Genomic DNA, 25,637 nt, shown 5'->3' on the forward strand with positions numbered 1-25,637 from the left:
GACGCTGCATGCACGTTCTCCCCGTTCTCCCGTGTCGGCTTCACTGTTGGCTGCAGTACCCCCGACGGCCGTCGTGGCAAAGGGTGGCGCTAGAGAGTCTCATTTCTTAAAAGGAGCCTCATGCTCCTTTAAGTTCAAACAGTGAAAAAGTGGATGACAACAGGACACCTGTTCAGCTTGAAAGCTCATGGCTGTGCAGAGAGAGCAAAAGCCCGAGAGAGAAAGCTGGCGGGACATAATCCATAAACTTTCCATGATTTATTTCAGCGTTGCACAGAGTACAGGTTGACAGTGTCAGTGTACACATCAACCTATGTGAAGTAAGAAACACACAACAGTATTGTTAACCAGCCTCCCTGGGGGTATGAATGACCATAAACCCATCAGCGCTAAGTACGTCAGACCCTTCAGCACAGATTTGCTGTTACCGTCACACATGTGGGTCACTCACATGCCACCAACGGCCCCTGTCAATACACATCAGCCACCACTGCTGATACAGAATCAATAAACCTGCTTTGCTCTCAGTGCACACTGAAACGCTCCCATACAACCGAACTGAGGTGGTGGCGATAACGGGAGGTCACCAAGGCGCTGTGAGCGCTGAGGGATTTACAGGACTGTCTCAGAAAATTAGAATATTGTGATAAAGTCCTTTATTTTCTGTAATGCAAAAATGTCATACATTCTGGATTTATTACAAATCAACTGAAATATTGCAGGCTTTTTATTATTTTAATATTTCTGATCATGGCTTACAGCTTAAGAAAACTCAAATATCCTATCTCAAAAAATTTGAATATTCTGGGAATCTTAATCTTAATCTGTAAACCATAATCAGCAATATTAAAATAATAAAAGGCTTGCAATATTTCAGTTGATTTGTAATGCATCCAGAATGTATGACATTTTTGTTTTTTTTAATTGCATTACAGAAAATAAAGAACTTTATCACAATATTCAAATTTTCTGAGACAGTCCTGTATGTAGTTATCGTATCTAACTGTCAACAGGTACACAAGACTCAAATGACATCTTATAACAAATCACATCTGCATTTTACTTTCAATAAATATATAAACATATATTTACATATTGGATCCAGCTGAATTCCCCTCGTCTTAGCCCGTCTTTGTAAATAAACAAGTTGCAGGAACTAGGATTTGTTATCAAGGACTGAAGAAGCGTTACAAAATACATAAAAAGCCCTATTGATGAGGGGTCTTGCTCACGGATTAATATTTACAAATCTATGAACCAGCTGGAGAGGGATGATCCTGGCTCTCCTCCAGAATTCCCAACGGAGCCCAGCTGATGTCACAGAACCATAACCTGAGATCTGACCGCTCCGGCAGGAAGTAGATACAAGTGGAAAACTTTTAGGAAATTAAAGGGTGGGATTCCCCTGCTCTGAAAGACGCCTCAGTTTAGTCAACGTTTGCTGACTAAGAATAAAACCAATAACAGCAATAACAGCACGGCAAATGAAACAGGGTTGGATTAATGCGCTGACTCACACGTGTGGAGGTGACCCAGTTCAAACTGACGTGAAACGACCAGCCTGCTACGAGTTACAGCCTGTGTTGCCACCTACAGAGCACCTGGATGTACCACAGCACCTCCGGTACCAAAACACAATCACACCTTTGTATTAAGAGGATGAATGACTGAAATGTGGTTGATGTGGACAAGGCAGTACACGGTTTGTTTTGATATGACTAGTGGAAACCCAACCTATGATTATGATGATGATGATGATGATGATGATGATGATGATGATGATGAGGGAATGGCAACACAACAGTGAAAAAGTGTGTGTACCCGTTAGACATTGACTTATAGGTAGCCAACAGAGGTGTCAAATAATGAAGTACAAATACTTCGTTACCTTACTTAAGTAGAAATTTTGGTTATCTATACTTCACTGGAGTAATTATTTTTCAGACAACTTTTTACTTTTACTCCTTACATTTTCACGCAATTATCTGTACTTTTTACTCCTTACATTTTAAAAACAGCCTCGTTACTCTATTTCATTTCGGCCTTTAAAAAAAAACTATCCAGTTAAATTGCTCCATCCGGATAGAGTGAATTTGGTTGTGGTTGTTTCAGATGTTCTCGTCCAGTTTTGTTCTTACATCCGTTGCCTCAGATTCCTGCAACTAAACTTGGATGTACATTCCAATAAAGGTTAGGATAAATGATAACATGCCTCTGAAGTTTGACTTTTTGCACCATTACAATACTTATAGGCAACTAGTCATCATATCTCCTGCTCTCTGAAACACATGTTAATGATCAATAGTACACAAATATGGTTCTTTAATATATTTGCATTATACTAAGATGCATTCATTTTCAATGGCTTTTGTCCTTAATGGCTTTCCCCCTCCTTACATTACTTTTACTTTTATACTTTAAGTAGTTTTGAAACCAGTACTTTTATACTTTTACTTGAGTAAAAAACTAGAGTTGATACTTCAACTTCTACAGGAGTATTTTTAAACTCTAGTATCTATACTTCTACCTGAGTAATGAATGTGAATACTTTTGACACCTCTGAAACTCAGTTTATATTTGAACTCCAACCTTAACCAGAACCGCAAACATGACATCCTCCCTAATAAAGACCAGGTTTTGGTCCTTGGGTAATTGACACTTCTGCCACTGGAGAGGAGTCCCAGAGCAGCAAAGATCCAACACACAACCAAACAAAAACACACATTTTACCCTATCATATAGTTTAAAAACAAACTGCATTACATTAGTGTATATTTCTGTGTGCATAATATACATTATTATAACGGTGAACATGTATATTGAGGTAAATAGGCAACCATCCTCATCACCAGCATCAGTCAGCCTCCCCTCATGGTGAAGCTGTGCTGCTGCCGGAGCCTCACCCACATCCTTGCGGCAGCAAGCTCGCAGCTGATTGGCTGCAGAAACGTGACTGCCAGTGACAATTTCCCTGATACGCGCTCCCCGTGAGCCAGTAAACCCAGTGCATGCGTCCCAGAGACAGCTGTGCGTCCCAACACCCGGGCCAATACTCGAAGCTGATTGGTTCTCAGGCAGAGGTGTGTGAGCATCAAGCAGGTTTCATGTTATCACACACACACACACACACACACACGCTTATTCTCAAAACCCAGAAACAAAAGGGATTACTTTCTAAACACACACAATGCATCTGATATGTGTCTCACTTTTGGACCATAATAAAAACTCTTCCTGCGTTTGTCTAGTTTGTTTCTATGACAACGACTGGTTTTCTCTACAGACAAGCCTCCACGTGACACAGCGAGCTGGAGTCTGAGATGATGCTGGTGTCAAATAAAAGCTGGCATTACGGATATCAACAGCTGTGGGGATGTTGTTGGAGTTTAAATGATTAGTTTCCATCGTGTGGGCCAGCAGGTGACCCGCCAGTCAATACAGGCGGTGGTCCTCCATCCACAATCAGCAGTGATGCGGCGACACATCAGGCCTCGGAATTAAACTGCGCCAATACCTCCATCTATTATTCTTTTTTAATAATAGTATAATATTCAGTAATTTCCGTGAAATATTCTGCAGCAGAATCTCAGTGGACTTTGAGCATCAAAAGATCAACACCCACTTACCTCATCTTCCTCCGTGGTGCGTTTGAATGAAAGGAGCAATAATCTCTTATAGAGCTTCTTAAATTGGACCCTAAAGAAAAAAAAAAACCTGTCCAGATCCCACAGCAGCAGCGGTCCTGGGCCTCTCAGCAGAAAAAGCAACAATGATTGGAGTCGGCTGGATGTGCAGATGTTGATGCTGGAGAGGATGACAGGGTGTGGATAAATGCAGTGTTCCTGGTCCGCCTCTGAGAAAGAACTGTTCCCGGGAGTCCGTCAGGCGGCTGCGGGTCCGCTCCGACCCATTTCAGCAGGCAGCACGCCGCTTCCTGAGGGACGAAAAACGCCGGCCGGAGTGCCTGAGAGCGGCTTCATCTGAGAGGTGCCATCTTTTCCTGCCTCCGACCGCTGGGAGGCTGCACGGAGAGGATGGAGAGGATGGAGAGGATGGAGGGATGCGGGAGCCGCGCGGCTTAAACGCGCGCGTCCCGCTGCTTGTGTTGCGCAGCAGCGCCCTCAGGCCGGGGATCCGGCAACTGTGCAGCTGGGAGCACAACACAGCCGTCACATGGGAGGAAAAACACCTATTAATCTTGTTTTCAGATAGGCCTACATATTCAGGATGTATCGCAATATATGACACTTTTTTAAGTCATATGTAAAAGTTTGTGCCATATGTGCATGTGTAGGGACATAATGTATTTGTCTTAGTATTAGGCAAATACAACCTCAGAAAAAAAGAAACATCGAGCTTTTGTTCATCATTTTATTTAATTAAAAAAAGTCTGAAAAAAGCAATCTAGACAATTCCAAGTACCCTGTCTCTTAAACAGAGATGTCAAAAGTATTCACATTCATTACTCAGGTAGAAGTATAGATACTAGAGTTTAAAAATACTCCTGTAGAAGTTGAAGTATCAACTCAAGTTTTTTTACTCAAGTAAAAGTATAAAAGTACTGGTTTCAAAACTACTTAAAGTATAAAAGTAAAAGTAATGTAAGGGGGGAAAAAGCCATTAAGGACAAAAGCCATTGAAAATGAATACATTTTAGTATAATGTAAATATATTAAAGAACCATATGTGTGTACTATTGAGCATTAACATGTGTTTCAGAGAGCAGGAGATATGATGACTAGTTATAAGTATTGTAATGGTGCAAAAAGTCAAACTTCTGAGGCATGTTATCATTTATCCTAACCTTTATTGGAATGTACATCCAAGTTTAGTTGCAGGAATCTGAGGGAACGGATGTAAGAACAAAACTGGACAAGAACATCTGAAACAACCACAACCAAATTCACTCTATCCGGATGGAGCAATTTAACTGGATAGTGTTTTTTAAAAGGCAGAAATGAAATAAAGTAACAAGGCTGTTTTTAAAATGTAAGGAGTAAAAAGTACAGATAATTGCGTGAAAATGTAAGGAGTAAAAGTAAAAAGTCGTCTGAAAAATAATTACTCCATTGAAGTATAGATAACCAAAATTTCTACTTAAGTAAGGTAACGAATTATTTTTACTTTGTTACTTGACACCTCTGCCTATTAATGTTGTTTTCAAATACATTTTCAGAATGTATCACAATATATGACACTTTTTTAAGTCATATGTAAAAGTTTGTGCCATATGTGCATGTGTAGGGACATAATGTATTTGTCTTACACTTAAAAAAATAAATCTAAGCGCATGTAAATATAACATATTTAAATCTGTAATATTAACAATTAAAAATGAAGTTTGTTGCTTTACATGAATACATCTAGTTTTTAAATTAATCTGCATTTAAAAACAAGACATTGTGCATTTTTTCCTTAACAAGCAGGCTATTTATGTAAAATTTACTTTTCCTTTAACAATTGTAATCTATTGGGCAGATTGACCAACGTTTAGATGAAAAATGCTTTATTTGTTTAAATAGAACACCACAAATTAAGGAAACTTTTTCGCATGAGATTTTTATGTAGATCAAGAAAGACTAGTCTTTGTATAAACTACTTAATTTTTAGTATGTACAAAATTCATTTGCAAGTAAAGTCAACTTAATTGTTTTTCTTTCTTTTTTTTCCTTTTTTTTCTTTTTTTCTTCTTTTTTCTTTTTAAAGTGAACTTTATTTTGATAAATAAAGTAAACTTAACACAATCAGGTTGACTGTACTTGAAAAATGTATTATGTACATACAAAAAATTAAGTAGTTTATACAATGACTAGTCTTTCTTGATCTACATAGTAATCTCATGCAAAAAGTTGCCTTACTTTTTTTAAGTAGATCAAGCACAATATTTGTATCAGTGTATTAGGCAAATACAACCTCAGAAAAAAGAAACATCGAGCTTTTGTTCATCATTTTATTTAATTAAAAAAACTCTGGAGAAAAAAAAGCAATCTAGACAATTCCAAGTACCCTGTCTCTTAAAGTTGACATGTTGCAACCAGGTTTAGTTAATAATCAGGCTCTGACCATAAGCAGGTGCGCAGTCCTGAATGAGAGGGGATATTTTGGCAGTTTGCCAGTCTAACATGTGTTTAAGTCCGCGTTAACACAATCCCCAAGGGGAAAGACATTAGCAACGGTCCTAGAGAAGCTACTGCTGCTGAATATCAGTCTGGAAAGGGGTATAAAAGCGTTTCCATGTTTATACAGTCAGACAGATGGTTCAAAAGTAGAAAACTTTCAAGACACTTAGCAATCTTCCCATGAGTGCACGTCCCAGCAAGTTTATCCCAAAGTAAGGCTGGGCAGTACTTAGAGAAATATACCTCAGACCCAACATATCAGACGTTAGAGTCTATAACAGCATATTCAAGAGGAGACTGAACAAACATAGTTTGGTTGGAAGGAACTCCTGAAGAAAACCTCACATGGAAGCACGACGGAGGTTTGTAAAATGGCCTCTGAACAAACTACATGGACAGATGAGATCAAAGTGCAAACTCTGCACAGTATGTAAATAAATAACTTTAAAAAAAAACCACTTCATACCCACTGTCAAGCACAACAGTGGGCAAATGATGATCTGGGTTTAACCGTTGCTGGACCTGGGAATCTCGTGTTTATTAACCACGACATGTTTAGTTGAACTCAGTATCAGCCTTCAAAACCTATTTTTAATTAAGGTAAATAAATATGAATGTAAGAGGCCACAAAGACCTTTAAAAGTCAATGGGAAGATATTAAAGTTAATTTCAAGCTAGGGGTGAAGCAGGTGTGATCATCTTAAATTCTTGTTCAAAGGTCTAGCAGCTGCAGACTCTGAAGCCTGGAGCTATTTAATGGATGTTTTGTTAGAGAAGGGAAGAGTCAGGCGTGTATTTGAGACGTAATGAAACTAAAGGGGATTAAAATGGACTGCGATTGTATTTTAAAACTTTTTCTTTGTTGATTGTAGCGAACACACACATAAACATTATTTTCTGTGTGAATTGATTTATTTTACTTTAATATCCATTTATATTTTGATTATTGTGTGCATACTTTGGGGAGAATTGGTTAATTAATAACGCCATACGACCACGCCATCACGTGGTCACGTGATGCCTTTTGGTAGAGACGTGAGTTTTTTCAGGGTCTGTTGGTGCGTGCAAGCAGTAATTGGAAGACAAAGAACTGAAATACGGAAGAAATGGACTTCTAGCAACTCTTAACATTCTGGTTGGAGGGGCAAACGGTATGGACAATTGAGTGAAATATTCTTCTTTATATGTGTATAATTTGTATTTTGAGAGCATTAATATTTTGTGTAATAAGTTTCAGTTAAGCAATTCATATATGGGAACATGACGGTTTCACTGATGAATATTTGCCACTGTGTATTTTATTTCAGTGTTCACGTTGGTCTTGGGCGTTTACAAGACAGAAAATACTGTAATAAAACGTTTACAACCATCAGTCAGAGCGTTGCACTTTCATTAACCAGTTGGAAAAAATTGGGAGCAGCTACATTGATAAATATGTTTATATACTGGATTTTATATACTGAATGTTCGATAATATTCTTCCATCAATCCTCTACACCAGCTTATTTCTATCCGGGGTCAAATGGGCCTGCTGGAGTCTATTTCAGCTCTCCTTAATGCTAAAGGCTGGGGTACAACATGGACGGGACCTCAGTTCCTGCAGGCTCACATCTACAACGTACCGGGATTCAAACCAGAAACCGTCTTGCTGTGAGGCAACAGTGATGCAGCCTGGGAAGTACCGTATTGGCCTGAATATAAGACGGTGTATTTTGCATTGAAATAAGACCGAAAAAGTGGGGGTCGTCTTACATTCGGGGTCTAGACGTTATACCCATTCACAACGCGAGATGGCGCCAGATATCTTTAAAGCGAATGCTGAACTTAACTCCCCAGGCCAAAGCGAACCCCTGTCACGAAGAAGAAAAATAAAAAATAGTAAAATAGTATAAGAAAGAAAAGAGAAGAAAATAAGAGAAGAGATAACAGAAAGTGGAGAAACGTAGCGACAATCTGGAGAAAAGTGGGTGGAAGTTTGGCAGGTAAACCGGCAGCTGAGGAGAAGTTATGATGCAAACTTCAAGATAATGATTTCAATGAGGCAAAATAACATGCTTTTTCTTTCGAATATATTGTTATAATCATTTGTTTCAGATGTACTGTCATTATTTTCTGTATAAAACTTGAATTTGGTGTTCAAAAAGTCTTTCTTCAAACTTGAGTCTTGAAAAACAGGGGGTCATCTTATAATCGGGACAATACGGTAATACGCAAGAAGAGAAATAAACTGATCCCAAATATGACCTCTGAGGTACACCATATATTTGATGAGAGAAACTTGACCTGAGGCTATTGATGGAGGGATCACATTTTCTATTTGGTAAGGAGTTGCAATCTCTTGGATCAAAAGTGAACTGTTTTAACAGCTGGAGCATGAAAGACGTCTGTGATGCTGCGTAAATACCACAAAAATAATGGTACATGTGTGCACACGCCCCTGTAACAGGCCGGACAGACCAGCTCAAAACAGTTCACCCTGCAGTTATTGTTTTAGGCAGTTTGCATAAATGTAATTTATATTTAAGAAGATTAATACCTTTTGGCAAGATTCCTTTGATTCATATTTGTTCTAAGTGACAAAGCAGAATATTGCATTTCTATTGGCTGTTGTATGTAGAATAAATATACGGTAAGTCAGTGAAAGTTTGGAAGTCACTGGACCTTAGAGCAACACAGTCTTTTGACCAGCATCCTTTATTTATTTTTTTTAGAAAAGTTAAGAATTTGGTTCTGTATTTTGTATGATTTTTCACTTTTTGGAGTGAAGATACAAAAGAAGAATTTTGCTTTAAGATCTTTCCGTCATTGATGTGCTGTGTGCAAAGAACTTTAAGGTCTAAAGCTAGTGAGGCAGCCAGCTGCTGCACCCACAGTTATCATCGGCAGTACTGGAGTTGAGGGGGGATGAGGGGGGATGGCATCCCCCCTGAAATAAACACGGTCCAAATCATCCCCCCCCCTGAAATAAAAACGGTCAAAATCATCCCCCTGTAAAACTGCCATCCCCCCTTTCCATCCCTTATGTCATTTCATCAATGAATGTGGTTTTACTGCTATTTCAACATTTAGAGTCATCACCAGAAAAATAACACCAGAAAAATAACTTATTTGACAATTTTCACCTGTTTCAAATACATTTTCAGATTTATCTTCTTATTACAAGCAAAAATCTTGTTCCACTGGCAAATTTTTCTACTTATTTCAAGTGAAAATCTACTTGAAACAGGTGAAAATTGTTGTTTTTCCCAGTGATGAGTTTTGTTTTAAGTGTAATGAGATTTTTTTTACTAAAATGAGACATTTTAACTAGAAATAAGACAAATATTCTTGTTAAGATTTTGAGTTTTTGCAGTGATCCATGTTACTTATCCTGTGAAGGACAGAGTCATATTGATAAGTTCAGAAAAGTGTTTTTTATTTTTGTGTTTTGATGTATTTGATGTAAGCCCAGTGGATATTTAAAGCTTACAGAAGGCTGCAATTAACTGCTGCTATGTCATTCCTGCAGTATTTCTGCAGGTGTTTTGGTCAGTGCTATTATTTGTAATATATTATATTATTTGTAATCAGCACAAATTATCTGTCCCCATATGATAAAATCCACCATCCCCCCTGATTTTTTTTTTACAACTCGAGTACTGATCATCTGACATGTTCAGGAATATAGAACCCGTTGATTAATTTTAAGGGTGACACGGACATCAGTGTTTGAAATGACAGAGATCATGTGAATGTCTGAGTCTCTTAAAGCCACTCTATATAGAAACACCTCTTCTGATCACCTGGGGGCAGCTCCTGGCGTAAGACACAATGAAGTGCACCTCTTGTGTGAGAACCCCCCTGACTGATTAGTACGGTAATGTCAGTAGCTCTTTGGTCAACACAGCAGATTTGTCGCCCCCATGTGGCCACAGGTGGTAGTGCTCCATAGAGTGACTGGTAAATTGCAGACTTGAGCATTTCATTGAGTTAACATGCTGTAACACTGACTCTATTGACCACTATTCTGTCATTTTGCTCACAGGAGGGGATGAGGCTTCGTTAAAAACAAGGAGATTACTCTTTCAATCATTCCTCTTCTTCTTTTCCCCTGATCTGTTCCCTTCAGCCTTCATCGCACCATCTAACTTCATGTCCTGTTTCACTACATCCATCAATCTCCTCTTTGGTGTTCCTGTAGACCTCCCCCTGCCAGTAACCTCATCATCCTTCTACCGATAGAATCATTTCATCCTTCTTCACTGGTATAAAACCACAGCTCTAACGTTTTTCAGGTTTTGTCGGGATTCATCATTTCACCGGCAGTGATGCACCAAAGCTGCACCACTCTTTTGACTGCAGCTTTCTTGGATCTCCCTGGAAATATAGTTTAGGTTCACAGCAGGTGTGCAGCTTCTGTATTTTCATATCCAGTACATTTGCACCCAATTGAAAATGTCACGATTCATGATTCTCATAGATGTTAGAGTTCAGTGACTGTTTGTTCGCTGTGGCCTCCTTTCACAAGTCAAATACTTTATTAAAGTGGCCGCACTTTTCTTCTCTTCTGTTGTCGGGCTTGATTATACTGAACAACACCAAGGAACCAGATAATGGGGTGATAACGGGGTACCTGCTTGAAGATAACTCATCACCCCAGTCTGACAAACTCTTTACCAGAGGTGTCAAGTAACAAAGTACCAATACTTTGTTACCTTACTTAAGTAGAAATTTTGGTTATCTATACTTCACTGGAGTAATTATTTTTCAGACGACTTTTTACTTTTACTCCTTACATTTTTACGCAATTATCTGTACTTTTTACTCCTTACATTTTAAAAACAGCCTCGTTACTCTATTTCATTTCGGCCTTTAAAAAAAAACTATCCAGTTAAATTGCTCCATCCGGATAGAGGGAATTTGGTTGTGGTTGTTTCAGATGTTCTTGTCCAGTTTTGTTCTTACATCCGTTCCCTCAGATTCCTGCAACTAAACTTGGATGTACATTCCAATAAAGGTTATGATAAATGATAACATGCCTCTGAAGTTTGACTTTTTGCACCATTACAATACTTATAGGCAACTAGTCATCATATCTCCTGCTCTCTGAAACATGTTAATGCTCAATAGTACACATATATGGTTCTTTAATATATTTACATTATACTAAGATACATTCATTTTCAATGGCTTTTGTCCTTAATGGCTTTTTCCCCCTTACATTACTTTTACTTTTATACTTTAAGTAGTTTTGAAACCAGTACTTTTATACTTTTACGTGAGTAAAAAACTTGAGTTGATACTTCAACTTCTATAGGAGTATTTTTAAACTGTAGTATCTATACTTCTACCTGAGTAATGAATGTGAATACTTTTGACACCTCTGCTCTTTACACACATAGTGCTGGATAATATAAAGAAAATCCATCCCATTAATGATCACAGGGTTTTTTTTTTCAGTTTTTTTATTTATTTTTTCTTATGAATTGGAACTTTTTCTTGGGTAAGGTGAAGTCTGAAACATCAAAAACACAAATTTAAACAGCACAGCAAACGGGTTCTCAGTTCCTCCTCCTCCTTACATCGAACACTTGATGGTCGCAAACTCTGAGAAACATAACTAAAAACTTCTCACAAAGACTGACAGAGCTGTAACGGAGACCACACGCACCCTGGGGAGCAAAATACAAACATCTTAGAGTCTGACGAACGCAGTCACGACTACTCTGCAGCCCATGAAAAAGCTGAAAAAAAAGGAAAAAGTCAACTAAACTCGTAAAAGATCAATGTAAAACACAATATTCGAAATGCTGAAAGAAGAAAAATACAAAGGAAAGGAGTAATTGTCAAATTAAGTTCAAAACTGACTCTCAAAAAATGTGCCTTCATACTTTCTGAGTCAGTAACAGATCTGGAAGTACTGGCTGGGCGACTTGATGGGGCTTTTGTAGCTGGGCGTGTCCTGCGCAGAGTTCTGGCTGGTGGTGGTTTTCTGCAGGTTCAAGGTGAAGGACGGGGTGGGTTTCCGAACCTCGGGCCTGCCGCCCCCGTTGGGTTCGGGCGGGCCGGGGCTGGCGGCCTCGGGCCCTCGGTCGGCCGGCACCGCCGACGCCGACCCGGCGGCCTCAGAAGACCCAGTCTTTTTTGTGAGGGGGCTCAGACAGATCTGCATAGTCACTAAGTGAAGTGGTGAAATGAGGTTGAGGGTCGACACGGGGACGAAGAGGATGCGTTGGCAGGGAGAGAGAGTGACGTGAGAGGGGATGGAGGGGCATGCGTGGACGGGAGAGTGGGGTGGTGGGAGGGAGGGTGGGGAGGCAGATAAGTCATGGTGAGATGCATGCATGAAAAATGAAGGACGGGCACAAAAGAAGAGCTCACACACAGTTCTGTCAGACGGATATTTCAATAAAGTGTTCATCGTGAGGAACAAAGCCTACCTTTGCAGTGAGTCACACGCCTCGTTCCTGCACCAGAACATCACACAGACACACAGTCAATTTCATTCACTGATACGTAGGAAATAAGGTTGTCTAGGTAAATCTTTACGCTATTTGAGTCCTGATAAAAAAAAGGAATGTCTTACCTACGTTGACCGCATCCTCCTTGGACTTGCTGCTGTTGGTTCGGGACCGAAACCACGAGGAGGGAAAGAGAAACAGGGTCACAGAGTCGATTTTGAAAGAGGTCCCGGCAGAAAAAAACAGTGTAGTGTATATATATATATATATATATATATATATATATATATATATATATATATATATATATATATATATATATATATATATACACAACATATATGTATATATATCTTTTTCTTCCTTTTCTTTGCACACAAGAGTTGCATATATATATATATATATATATATATATATATATATATATATATATATATATATATATATATATATATATATATATATATATATATATATATATATATATATATATATATATATATATGGGTCAATGACGTGACGCCTATATTTTCTGAAAAACAGATTGTTTTTCAATTCAAAAAAGGTTTAAATGAATAAAAAAAAAATACCATATCTGTCCCACATATGGACTCGCTTGAATTTTACAAAAAATACTAGTTATTTGGGATTTTGTTGTTGTTTTAAGCATCAAAATGTCATGTGGTGCCACCGTCCGACCATGACTCTTCTTTTGAAATCACTCTAAATGTTTTTAAATCAATCTTATCTGGCATGATTTCCGAAATGTCTTGTAGTGTGTAAGATTGCAACACATTTGTATTTATATTTCCATCATAATATACAAACAAAGTTTGACTGATGATGTCCATTTTATGAAATATCATGTGGCGCGACCATTAAAAAAACAAAAGATTTTGTATAAGACTGAAAACTTGTAAAAAAAAAGATGTCAAGATGTTCAGGAAATTAATTTATTTTAATATGAATCATGGTTGCACCACATGACCTTTTTTAAGGCTAGTGCCAATTCATCTTCACAAAAAACTACTGCGATGGATATTCTTTTTTTAAATATTTTAAAATTGACCTGTTGAAAATCCTTATTCGTCATTGACCCATATATATATATATATATATATATATATATATATATATATATATATATATATATATATATATATATATGTGTATATATGTATATATCCCTGTGTAAAGGTAAGTAATAAGAGCAGAACTGCTTCACTCATGTCTTATATGATGCAGGAATGATCTCTTACCTTTCTGGAATTTTCTTACAGGTTGACGATGTGGATCCAGTCCGTGTTTTGTTGGTCTTACACGGACTGTCCTTCACGCTGCCTAGTGGGCTCTTCACACTGCTGGAGGGAAAAAGAAGGAAAACAGAAGAAGGTAAGAGAAAAACAAACTCTATCTATCTCGACTGTAAATGTAAACAGATGTCGTTATAAGCGTTTAGGGGCCGTGTTTTCCTGATAGTGTGTGTGGGGGGGTCTGCTGATACCAGCCTATAGAATATGATGTGAAGTTTGAGATCTGAGACTGATGCTTCACTGCTGAGAGGTGTCTGATTCACACACTTTCATGCCTTATGTAACAGCTTTCTCATCATCCTGGCGGTGCGTCATCCCAGTACCAAAGATGAGAAACAATAACCTCCGTTTTTATACTGAACCAGAAGCTCGAATCAGCCCGGAAAAATACACCTCACAATATTCCTGATATGTTTATTCCAAGGACATGAACACCTGTCATCAGAGCGCTACCTGCGTGATGACGTTGGGCTGTAGTTCCTGGCCGCGGGGCTGGAGGGCAGCGTGGTGCTCTTCTTCAGAGCGGCGGCGGCCGAGGCCCCCATGGGCGGCCTGGGGGGCAGAGCCAGGGACACGGGTCTGGCTGTGGAAACACAAACACACGTGTGAGGGGGAGGTTTCAGGTTCATTCTCCCAGTTATTGTTGTGACGGATCTGTTTGTTGTCTGCAAAAATAAAGTTCCATCTGACTAAGGCTGGGGATCGATTCAAATGTCAAGAATCGATTCGATTCCGATTCTTAAGATTCAGAATCGATTATCAAGATTTGATTCGATTCCGATATTGATTTGGGTTAGTGTTATTAAAACTGTTTTTTGAGCTGTTGCATGAATTATATGACTGTAGTTATGCAAAATATTACTACTAGTATTATATTGAGAGCAGCAAGTATTGGCAGCTAATGATGCTGTAAGGACCAATCAGCTCCCAGAATGCTGATAGAACTGCTTTCAGAAACATCATGTGGATCAGAATTACCAAACAGATCCAGGGAGGAAACAGAGACGATGAAATCGGTTTTATTTTTTCCCACATTCCGTTTTTATTTGTTCCATTTTCTGTCTATTTTGGTTTTTAATTTTTGAGCATTTGGTGTTTAGCATTTTTTGCAAATGTAACCCCAAGACAGTATATAAAATAATGAAATATAGACAATTTATGCTTTAAACTTTAAACTTTAATGTTTTCATACCTTTAAACATATTTAAAGGCAAAAACATGGCACCAGTTATTCTCGTGTCCAACAAAACATTCCTTTTTTGGGGATAAACAAAAAAATAACAAAAGTTGTAATGTAATGATGAAAAAAAAAAAAATACATAAATAAATAAAAGTAAAATAAAAAATCCCCCCCAAAAAAAAAAAAAAAAAAAATCGATCTTTAGACGTATGAATCGATTTTTAGGAATTAATATGTTGGTTTTTAATTTTTGAGCATTTGGTGTATCTCTCCGTTCGGCCCCACAATTGCAGCACATTTTGCAGCACACAGCCTGTTCAAGGCAACGGATACGCTAGAGGGCTCATTCTTTTTGGTTTGGAACGCTTCATCTGACATTATTACTAGAAAACTTAAAACTTATACGAATTTTTGTTCATAAATCCTGCCTCAATCCTGCCTCAAGCTCCTTTAAATGCTTGGGTTAACAGATCACGCAGATCTGGGCTCACCTTTGACGCCCGGCGCTCTCCTGCCTGCGCCGGCAGCAGCAGCCAGGTGCTCCTCGGAGATGTTGAGTCTCTTGAGGACGTCGGCCAGAGCCATCTTCAGCAGCTGGATTTCATCCTCCTGCATCTGCATCCTCTGCTCCAGATAAGTGAGCCTGTCGGCCACGTCCAGGCCGCTGGCCGCCGAGCTGCGGTCATCTGCAGGAAGACGGGGGGAGTCGGAGAGGTGAGTGAGGATGAGATGAAATGAGATTCTGATCCCTGAATCCTTAAAAAAGACAGATTATTCGGCGCATTTCTCCAGGGCACAGATTATCTTGCCATGCTCTACATAACTAATGACTTCTTCTCTACCAAACGGAGAGAAATCTGAGAAGGCAACTAATGTTTGCAGGGCTCCGTAACGCAGTTAATGTTTTTGTTGCACAAAAGAAAAATAAAAAATAGATGTTAAGCCCCTATAACATCTCCTATTGATGCCTGTGTGGCAAAAAAACCCAACAAAGGTAATGAGGTCACGACACAGCTGGACCTGCAGATGATCCACACTCATGTAAACAACACACATATCTGGAACACCGCTGTCACAAACAAATCATTTCTCCCCCTTATTTTTGGCCTGATTGTCATTTACTGTTGGCGGTAACTAGGAATGGGCGATATTTTACCGTTCACGATAAACCGTCAAAAAAATTCCTCGCGGTAAGAATTTGTCATATCATGGTAAAAACGATAAATTCCCCTAAATTCCGGGAAGGAAGGAAGGAAGGAAGGAAGGAAGGAAGGAAGGAAGGAAGGAAGGAAGGAAGGAAGGAAGTGAGGAAGGAAGGAAGGAAGGAAAGAAAGGGGAGAAGGAAGGGAGAAAACAAGGAAGGGAAGAAGGAACGAAGGAAGGAAGGAAGGAAGGAAGGAAGGAAGGAAGGAAGGAAGGAAGGAAGGAAGGAAGGAAGGAAGGAAGGAGAGAAGGAAGGGAAAAAAGTAGGAAGGAAGGAAGGAAGGAAGGAAGGAAGGAAGGAAGGAAGGAAGGAAGGAAGGAAGGAAGGAAGGAAGAAAGGAAGGAAGGAAGGAAGGAAGGAAGGAAGGAAGGAAGGAAGGAAAGAAAGGGGAGAAGGAAGGGAGAAAACAAGGAAAGGAGGAAGGAAGGAAGGAGCAGGAGGAAAGAAGGAAGGAAGGAAGGAAGGAAGGAAGGAAGGAAGGAAGGAAGGAAGGGAGAAAATAAGGAAAGGAGGAAGGAATTAAGGGAGAAAAGAGGAAGGGAAGAAGGAAGGAAGGGAATTTTTATCGTTATCGGGATAAATGCCGGAAATTATCGTGATACATTTTTTAGTCCATACCGAGCATCCCTAGCGGTAACGCGGTAACAAAGGCACAGATACCGTGAGAGGTGCTGGACACGGCTGAGACATCAGGGTTTCTCTGGCAGCCAGTTTCCACCGGTCCATGCGTCTTCCTCCTCTTCTTCTCTTCTCGTGAGCACAGTCTTTCGCTTCTCTTCCCTCCTCTGGCTCCGCTGAGACGGCCCGGCTCTCCCTCCATCTCACCTGGCAGCGGTCTATGAGGATCTCATCCCCGTCGCTCCACGTACGTCTCACACCCTAACAGATGAGCGCCTCTGGAGTTTTCCAGCGTCCAAACTGCATGGAGGTATCAGCAACAGGATGAAGATGAAGACGCTGGTTTTACGACCTGTTCCTGTTTCCCTGGTTGTCGCCTGGATCTCTCTGGGACGAGGTGATGTGTGACGGAGCTTAAAGCCTTTTGCTTTGGTTGGGTGTGTGTATATCAAGGTGGGGGTGGGGTTGATAATGCTTAAAAACTCAGCACTTGTCCAATTCAGCCTGAATTGTCTGGTTTTGAGTGTGTATGTGTGTGTGTGTGTGTGTGTGTGGATTTATGTGAGCATGAATGTGTGTGTGTGTGTGTGTGTGTGTGTGTGTGTGTGTGTGTGTGTGTGTGTGTGTGTGTGTGTGTGTGTGTGTGTGTGTGTGTGTGTGTGTGTGTGTGTGTGTGTGTGTGTGACTGCAGAGTACAATGTTAATCCCCCAGATTGAGCTGCTTTGACCCCACCCCCCGCAGTTAAAGCCCATGTGACAGTGACGGAGGGAGACGCGGAGAGGAAACAGCAGAAGTACGACTAAAGCTGCATCGCCGTGCATCAGTAACAGCCGTGACCGGAGGTGCAGGGAAGTTCAGTTCCTCTAATGGCCACTAGGGGCTGACTCCAAAACCAATGTCCCCGAACTCCCATGTTTAAACCAACCTGGATACCACAACCGCTCAGGGGCGTCAATTATATATTATATATAGCAAGGTATGGCAGCCGCCACACCTCAGCTTCAAGGGAAAATGTAAATGTTTGTTTTTTAAATACATTTATGTAAGTACTCTGTGTCTATTTGTATTGATTATTCTATTACTTAATACATATAGAATAACTACAAATGCAAATCAGAACAACATGATTGATTTCACTAGTTATTATACACTGCAAAAACTCAAAATCTTAACAAGAATATTTGTCTTATTTCTAGTTAAAATGTCTCATTTTTAGTCAAAAAAAATCTCATTACATTTAAGACAAGACTCAAAAACAACCATTTTCACCTGTTTCAAGTAGATTTTCACTTAAAATAAGTGGAAAAATTATGTTTTTGCTGGTAATGAGAAGATTAATCTTGTCCCACTGGCAGATTTTCCTACTTATTTCAAGTGAAAATTTACTTGAAACAGGTGAAAATGGTCAAATAACAAGTTATTTTTCTGGTGATGACTCTTGTTTTAAGTGTAATGAGATTTCTTGACTAAAAATGAGACATTTTAACTAGAAATAAGACAATTATTCCTGGTAAGATTTTTAGTTTTTGCAGTGAGTGAGACTGCATTTGAAAAAGTTCCAATTTTCTTGACCACACAGATAAGCTCCATAGCAGACTTGTGTGATAAGTATTTTCTGGACGTGTTGATTGATACTCTAGTTAAGTTCTGTGACTCGTAACCTTGCCATACCTTAGCCTCCACTGAATTGACACCACTGCAACCGCTGTACGAGGGTTACAGCTTTTCACCACTTTCAGTGAACTTACGCCTACGGTCAAATAAATATATTCATATTTTAACCCTGACATATGATGTCATACACATACAATCCCTTTTTTTTAATTTGAAGTGTTAATTTTGTATTGCAATTGAATTGAACAGTTTCTTAATAATATTTTTTTATATAATTTTAAATACATTTGATAATTCTGTATTTATTTGTTTTATTTATTCATTCATTGTATAATTGTTTTTTAGATTTCAGGAGTGGTAGTCTCAGATCAGATACATCCAGCATCAAAGGGTTAAACAGAAATTTCAGTTTGATAAAAAAGACAAAAGCAACGTATGTGCACATTAAGGATCGGCAGCATGAACGTCCCTGAAAGCTGAAAATACGGACTGAACAGAATAGAAAGAGAAATTCTTACAATAGACAAACTTTGAGATAGTTGATGTGATGCATAAATATCTGAAACTGTTTGCTGAAAGGGTTCGGAGAACGAGATGGATGTAACGACGAGCTGGAGCAGCTCTTATACAGGAAAAAGTGTTTTTATCTGTAGCAGCTGCAGACGTGTGTCTGAGCAAACCCTCCACGAGGAGCTGTGTTTCCTAGTTTTCACTCTGAGAGATGAGGTGAATAACAGGGTCATCGTCACAATCAGTCATCTTCCCCCCCGAAACCATCCATCCATCCATCCATCCATTTTCTATACCCGCTATATCCTTTGCAGGGTCACGGGGGTCTGCTGGAGCCTATCCCAGCTCATTTTCAGGCGAGAGGCAGGGGTTACACCCTGGACAGGTCGCCAGTCCATCACAGGGCCACAAACCCCCCGAAACCCTATCTCTTAGGCCCCATTTACACGGGGCAAAAACGATGGCGTTTTCATGAGTTTTGGCCGTTCGTTTACACGAAAACGGAGCTCAAAGCCCCCAAAAACGATCATTTCTGAAAACTCCGGCCAAAGTGAAATTTTCAAAAACTCAGTTTTCACGTTTGCTTGTAAACGGAGGAAAACGGAGGAAAACGGAGGAAAACGGAGGAAACAGAAACGTCACCAGCATCATTTGTGCGACCTGTGTTTACAATTAGTTTGGACACGTCAATATTTTCTTTTATTTTACCTGTTTTATATTCTAAAGTCACACTTAAAAGTAACTCCACTTCTCTGTCACTCCAAACGAAAGACTCTTGTTCCGTCTTGGAAGTAACTGGCAGTCCAGGCTGATTTATGGTTCCACGTTACACCAACGCAGAGCCTAAGGCGTAGGGTACGCGGCGACGCGCACCGTACGTAGGCTACGCCGTCGATTTAACGCGGAACCATATTATTCAGGCTTCACACGTGTCATTTGTTGATGTTTTTTCCAGGATTCCATTTGGCTAGCATGACTTTACGCTTCTCGTTACACTGCCCCCTGCAGGTTTGGATGCTCATAGCACCTTTACAGCATTTTCATGCGGGTTCGTGTAAACGAGGATATTTTTGAAAACGTAGAGGTGAAGGGCTATGTGTAAACGTGGCCTTAAACCAGTGGTTCCCAACCTTTTTTCCTTGTCCCCCCCCCTACTTGTGTCTAAGACCAGCCAGGCCCCCTGACCCGTACGTACTAGCACCAAAATAGTAAAGTTATGCGTTACAAACCTTTAATTGAAAAAATTAACATTAATTGTGTTGTTTTTTTTTATACATTTCTCTTTGGTTTACCCTGTACTTTGTTTTTCTCACCTTCTTTTTGTGTCACCAATGTATAAAATACACACAAAAAATAATTGCAAGGACGTAAAAATATTTTTGAAAAATGTCTCTTTTAATATGAGAGCAACATTTTTTAACATTTTTCCTGTCGGAGTAGTAGTATGATTAAATGTTGAATAATGATATAATAATACGTTTTTAAGTTTTTATCCTGATAAATAACTTAGTATTTTAAAATGACCAAAATATATTTCTAAGTGGGTTTATACAGACTTGGATTACTGTATTCCATTAGGTGTGTTATTATGATTTTTTATTTATTTAACATGTGTAAATATAATTTTTACAACTGCATATCCTCAAAGCAGACAAAGTTTCGCGCCCCCCCAGAGATCTCTGGCGCCCCCCCAGGGGGGGCCCGGACCCCAGGTTGGGAGACACTGTCTTAAACTCACGATTACTCCAGTCTGGAGTCTGTTTACCTGAAACTAGACGGTCCAGCCGATATCATACCTGCCTGAACACTGACTGTCACTGTTTTCATTTTATTACAGGACAACCAGTGTATGACAGCAATAATCAGTTTAATCAATAATCAGTAACAATCATCTTATTGTCGGGGATAGTTTCTTGCCTGTAATCCACATTTATAGCTGCTGATATCAGAATAAACTGGTGAACGCTCATATTTCATTTCATTTGTGTCTTACAAGTTCAACAAGAGGCGGTGAAGGCTGAGGAAATACGTCCGAGCCTTTTACACAAGTGGCAGACATTTAACTGAGATACAAAACAGTCAGAAAAACAAGTTTAAAAGAGAAAAATCTGGCTGCTCCAGCGGATCACCGTGTCCTGCACATTGATTTGGCTTGTCGTGTTTGGTTTGTTTGTTTGTCTTAGAAACACGAGCTTGTGACACGGTATTATATTATATTATATTACATTATATATTACATGGTATTAAAGCTGGCGTTTCAGTAAAATAAAATTACATTTTTCATGTCGCGATGGTTAAATCATTCATCATTTCATGTTCACTCCCTGAAAATATTTAAAGTAAATTCTTGAGTTGTACAGAAATTTAATAAAAGCCGAACGTATATAAAATAGTTTAAGTTAAAAAGTTAAGACCAGGTAATAGCCATACATTAATTATTATTTATTTGTCATTGCTGCTAAATGTGGATCTAGAACAGGGGTCGGCAACCCACAGCTCTAGAGCCGCATGCGGCTCTTTAGCGCCGCCCTAGTGGCTCCTGGAGCTTTTTCAAAAATGTTTGACCTTTTTTTTCCTTTTTTTCTTCTTTTTTACTTTTTTCTTATTTTTTCTTTTTTTCCTTCTTTTTTCTTGTTTACTCTTATTTTTTCCTTTTTTTCTCTTTTTTTCTTCCTTTTTCCTTTCCTTTTTAATCTCGACATTTCAACTTTTTTCTTTAAATTTTGACTTTTTTCTTGACATTTCAACTTTTTTCTCGACTTAATTCTCGAGATTGTACTTCAACATTAATCTCGACATTTCGACTTTTTTCTCAACATTTTGATTTTTTTTCACAAAATTTCGACTTTTTTCTCGACATTTCGACTTTTTTCTCAACATTTCGACTTTTTTCTAAAGATTGTACTTCAACATTAATCTTGACATTTCGACTTTTTTCTTGACATTTCGAAATTTTTCTCGAAGTACATAATGAAAAAAGAACTCTTCCCCCAGTTATAACTAATATAGCTACATGTGTTCCTTCATTCTAAGGCTTATACAAGACTTTTCATTTTTTGCAGCTCCAGACATATTAGTTTTTTGTGTTTTTGGTCCAATTATTATTTATTTGTCATTGTTGCTAAATGTGGATCTAGAACAGGGGTCAGCAACCCACGGCTCTTTCAACGTTTTGGGTTGCCAACCCCTGATCTAGAAGTTACTGAATCGAGGGGGTACTTAGTATTACCCCCTGTTTTTCTTTCCTCTGAGGGGCGGGGCTTCGTTGTTTTAATGATTTAAAGATAAAAACCCCAGCAGGTCGTGTTCAGGAGCTGCCAGTAGGCCGAGAGTCGTTTTCTCCAGACAGCGATGATCCGCTGTGAGAGGACTTTCAGTGAGGTCGTCCAAGCGTGCAGCCAGCAGTAATCTGCTCCTCGTGGAGAGCTGTGACTCTCAGGCTCGTGATCTTCTGTTCTTCCTCCCGTCCTGGCCGTGACATCATCCTCGTGCCACCTCCACACGCACCATATGGGATTGGGATTAGAATAGCACATAATCCCTGCGCTGTAAAAGAGAATTAGCAGAGCCGCGGCTCGGTCCTCTGCACTAACTCAGGGCGGACATGCTCCCTGTGCATGTATTTCATGCAACACAAGCATGCAGGAGTCATGCATTCACATTTCACACACATGCACAAGACAGCAGGATTCACAAACCTGGATAGGATGCAGATATAAATTAAATGGAGGCATAATTGCAGCAATCAGAACCGGTGGAGTCTTTTAATCTCTGCATGCAGATGGTGTCTCTTGAGCAGCAGCACTTCTGTGCACGCTGGCACCCACAGGCCACGTGCACGAGAAATCCCTTGCATATCAGCCCACTAATATCAATGTCAGCAGATGACAAGATGTTTCCCTAAATCTCCTCGGCACGACTCCCACAATCTGACGACCCGGCACAGGAGACGTCATGTTTATGCTTATCTGTACTGCTGCACAGGCAATCACTCCAGTAGATTATAAAACTTTTTAAAGGCTTTATGACACACAAAGGTTTAAGATTTGGCACGAATGACGGGTTTGTAGTGGCCGTTCATACAGAGAAGGTTTATAGAGTCTCACATTATCAGGTTTCACTTGAGAGTAGGAATGGGCGATATTTTACCGTTCACGATATACCTTCAAAAAAATTCCCCACAATAAGAATTTGTCATTTCGTGGTAAAATCGATAAATTCCCGTTGATCATGTTTTAGTGTAAAGCTGATTTATGGTTCTGTGGTTAAATCGACGCACAACGTACGTGAAGGAAGGAAGGAAGGAAGGAAGGAAGGAAGGAAGGAAGGAAGGAAGGAAGGAAGGAAGGAAGGAAGGAAGGAAGGAAGGAAGGAAGGAAGGAAGGAAGGAAGGAAGGAAGGAAGGAAGGAAGGAAGGGAGAAAACAAGGAAAGAAAACAAGGAAGGAAGGGAGAAAAGAGGAAGGAAGGAAGGAAGGAAGGAAGGAAGGAAGAAAGGAAGGAAGGAAGGAAGGAAGAAAGGAAGGAAGGAAGGAAGGAAGGAAGGAAGGAAGGAAGGAAGGAAGGAAGGAAGGAAGGAAGGAAGGAAGGAAGGAAGGAAGGAAGGAAGGAAGGAAGGAAGGGAGAAAACAAGGAAAGAAAACAAGGAAAGAAAACAAGGAAGGAAGGGAGAAAAGAGGAAGGAAGGAAGGAAGGAAGGAAGGAAGGAAGGAAGGAAGGAAGGAAGGAAGGAAGGAAGGAAACAAGGAAAGAAAACAAGGAAGGAAGGGAGAAAAGAGGAAGGAAGGAAGGAAGGAAGGAAGGAAGGAAGGAAGGAAGGAAGGAAGGAAGGAAGGAAGGAAGGAAGGAAGGAAGGAAGGGAGAAAACAAGGAAAGAAAACAAGGAAAGAAAACAAGGAAGGAAGGGAGAAAAGAGGAAGGAAGGAAGGAAGGAAGGAAGGAAGGAAGGAAGGAAGGAAGGAAGGAAGGAAGAAAGGAAGGAAGGAAGGAAGGAAGGAAGGAAGGAAGGAAGGAAGGAAGGAAGGAAGGAAGGAAGGAAGGAAGGAAGGAAGGGAGAAAACAAGGAAAGAAAACAAGGAAAGAAAACAAGGAAGGAAGGGAGAAAAGAGGAAGGAAGGAAGGAAGGAAGGAAGTAAGGAAGGAAGTAAGGAAGGAAGGAAGGAAGGAAGGAAGGAAGGAAGGAAGGAAGGAAGGAAGGAAGGAAGGAAGGAAGGAAGGAAGGAAGGAAGGAAGGAAGGAAGGAAGGAAGGAAGGAAGGAAGGAAATGAGCCTGAAAGACAGACAGACAGACAGACAGACAGAAAGAAAGAAAGAAAGAAAGATAACACACCCATTGTAGTTTAGTAGTATTTAGTATCTTTTAGAGCAGTGATTTGGCTCCAAAGACTGAATGTGGTGATAGATTTATAGTTACAAAGATGGAGTTGAATTGGTATTTTTTTATCGTCATTTTTATTGTTATCAGGATAAATGCCAGAATTATCGTGATTAATTTTTTTGGTCCATACCGCCCATCTCTACTTGAGAGTTTGATCTTTTTCTGACTCTGACTCATGCAGACTGACTGATGCTCCTCTGAGACTCCTAAAAAGTAAACTGCATTCACATCCGTGAGAGAAAGCCCCCCCGGTGAGGCATCTTCCTGCGACCCCTTAATCATCTGAACTCGTTCAACCGTACCTGTCATGAAGTCTGTGTCCGGCGCCAGCAGGGAGTCGCTGTGGTAGCTGTCCTTCAGCGAGGGTCTGGCCGCCAGGCTGTGGGGCATCTCCTCCATCCCCCCCAGACCGTGGTCCACCAGCTCGTCCATGTGTGCGTCGCCCTCCTGCTGGAGTCAAGTCAGTGTGTGGTCCTGCAAGCTTTTACTGAGTCTCGTCAACCTTCACTGCTGAGCTGATTCACCTTCCCTGGCCCGGCGGTGGCCTCCGCCTCCGCCTCCTGCTGTCCTCCTCCCTCGTCTTATGTCTAGTGAGGATTGAGCGAAGGAGTGATGTCACTCAGAGGACAGATTAAGACACCGGTAAGCCAGCTGAAGCTCCTGAGAGGAAAAGACTGCAGGAGTGAAGAAGGTGGATCCAGCAACCTTAACAGTCACCTGATGATGGATGGGAGTTCCTGAGAGATAAACTCAACAACTGGTATCCTCAAACATGCAGCAATTACCGACCCGTGTGCTGAGGAAGAACACACTCCTGACGACAGAATAAGAGACAGCGGGGTGGGATCGAGCAATTTGCTGCTGCACGCAAAGTTGCAGACAACACACAATTACGCTCCCCCGAAAGAGCTTACTTCAGGCAACCATCCGGCGTGGTCAGCCCTGGAGTGCTGTAAGGATGATGAGATTCAGAGATTAGGGAGCAGAACTTGATTAATTATAGCCATCAAGAGGACAATAAGCCGGATGTGGTAATTAAACCAACAGAGAAAGAAACAGGAGTAGACGGAAAGCTATTTAGACGATTGTGTCGGGGTCTCCCCTGTGTAAGCGGGCTTTCTGTCTATTTGACAATTTGTTGGATTGATTCCTCGCGCAGCAGATGGGATTCAACTTGCTGATCAGACCAAGCATTCTGGCATGAAGAGAGATGTGATGTGTAGCCTTAATAAAAACTCTTTAGCTTTTTTCCTCAGCTTGAA

General features: G+C 40.2%; 2 protein-coding genes across 4 annotated transcripts in view; both read right to left on the reverse strand.

Moving 5' to 3' along the window:
• evlb (Enah/Vasp-like b) overlaps positions 1-4,013 on the reverse strand; it is a 92,327-nt gene extending 88,314 nt beyond the window's left edge. Inside the window, exon 1 of the mRNA XM_061707228.1 lies at positions 3,627-4,013. Coding sequence (XP_061563212.1) covers positions 3,627-3,631 — 5 coding nt within the window. The 5' untranslated portion in view covers positions 3,632-4,013. The remainder of the gene's footprint in view (positions 1-3,626) is intronic.
• A 7,545-nt stretch (positions 4,014-11,558) lies between these two features.
• Positions 11,559-25,165, reverse strand: LOC133418437 (echinoderm microtubule-associated protein-like 1). Of its 3 annotated transcripts, none has more exons than XM_061707121.1 (7): positions 16,917-17,423; positions 15,544-15,738; positions 14,326-14,455; positions 13,819-13,920; positions 12,685-12,713; positions 12,539-12,565; positions 11,559-12,275 (listed from the first exon to the last, which is right to left on the reverse strand). In XM_061707121.1, exons 1-7 carry the CDS (start codon positions 17,074-17,076, stop codon positions 11,998-12,000), a joined length of 921 nt encoding a protein of 306 aa, XP_061563105.1. In that variant the 5' UTR covers positions 17,077-17,423; the 3' UTR covers positions 11,559-11,997. The 3 variants fall into 3 exon arrangements, with proteins under 3 accessions (XP_061563105.1, XP_061563104.1, XP_061563106.1); XM_061707120.1 differs by having other exon boundaries at positions 11,560-12,275; positions 12,685-12,716; positions 16,917-17,417; XM_061707122.1 differs by lacking the exon at positions 16,917-17,423 and adding an exon at positions 24,678-25,165 and having other exon boundaries at positions 11,561-12,275; positions 12,685-12,716.
• Between the last annotated feature and the right edge of the window lie 472 nt (positions 25,166-25,637).

The sequence above is a fragment of the Cololabis saira genome, chromosome 18 (genome assembly GCF_033807715.1).
Source record: "Cololabis saira isolate AMF1-May2022 chromosome 18, fColSai1.1, whole genome shotgun sequence".
NCBI classification, from domain to species: Eukaryota; Metazoa; Chordata; class Actinopteri; order Beloniformes; family Belonidae; genus Cololabis; species Cololabis saira.

Bases quoted from the DNA above. Each gene is read 5' to 3' on its own strand.
- LOC133418437 (XM_061707120.1), bottom strand. From the start codon at position 17,076: ATGGAGGGAGAGCCGGGCCGTCTCAGCGGAGCCAGAGGAGGGAAGAGA. The intron at 15,739-16,916 runs GTATCTGTGCCT...GTCTTCCTGCAG, and splicing joins CGTGTCCAGCACCTCTCACG to ATGACCGCAGCTCGGCGGCC. The intron at 13,921-14,325 runs GTAGCGCTCTGA...TTTTCCCTCCAG, and splicing joins AGCCCAACGTCATCACGCAG to CAGTGTGAAGAGCCCACTAG.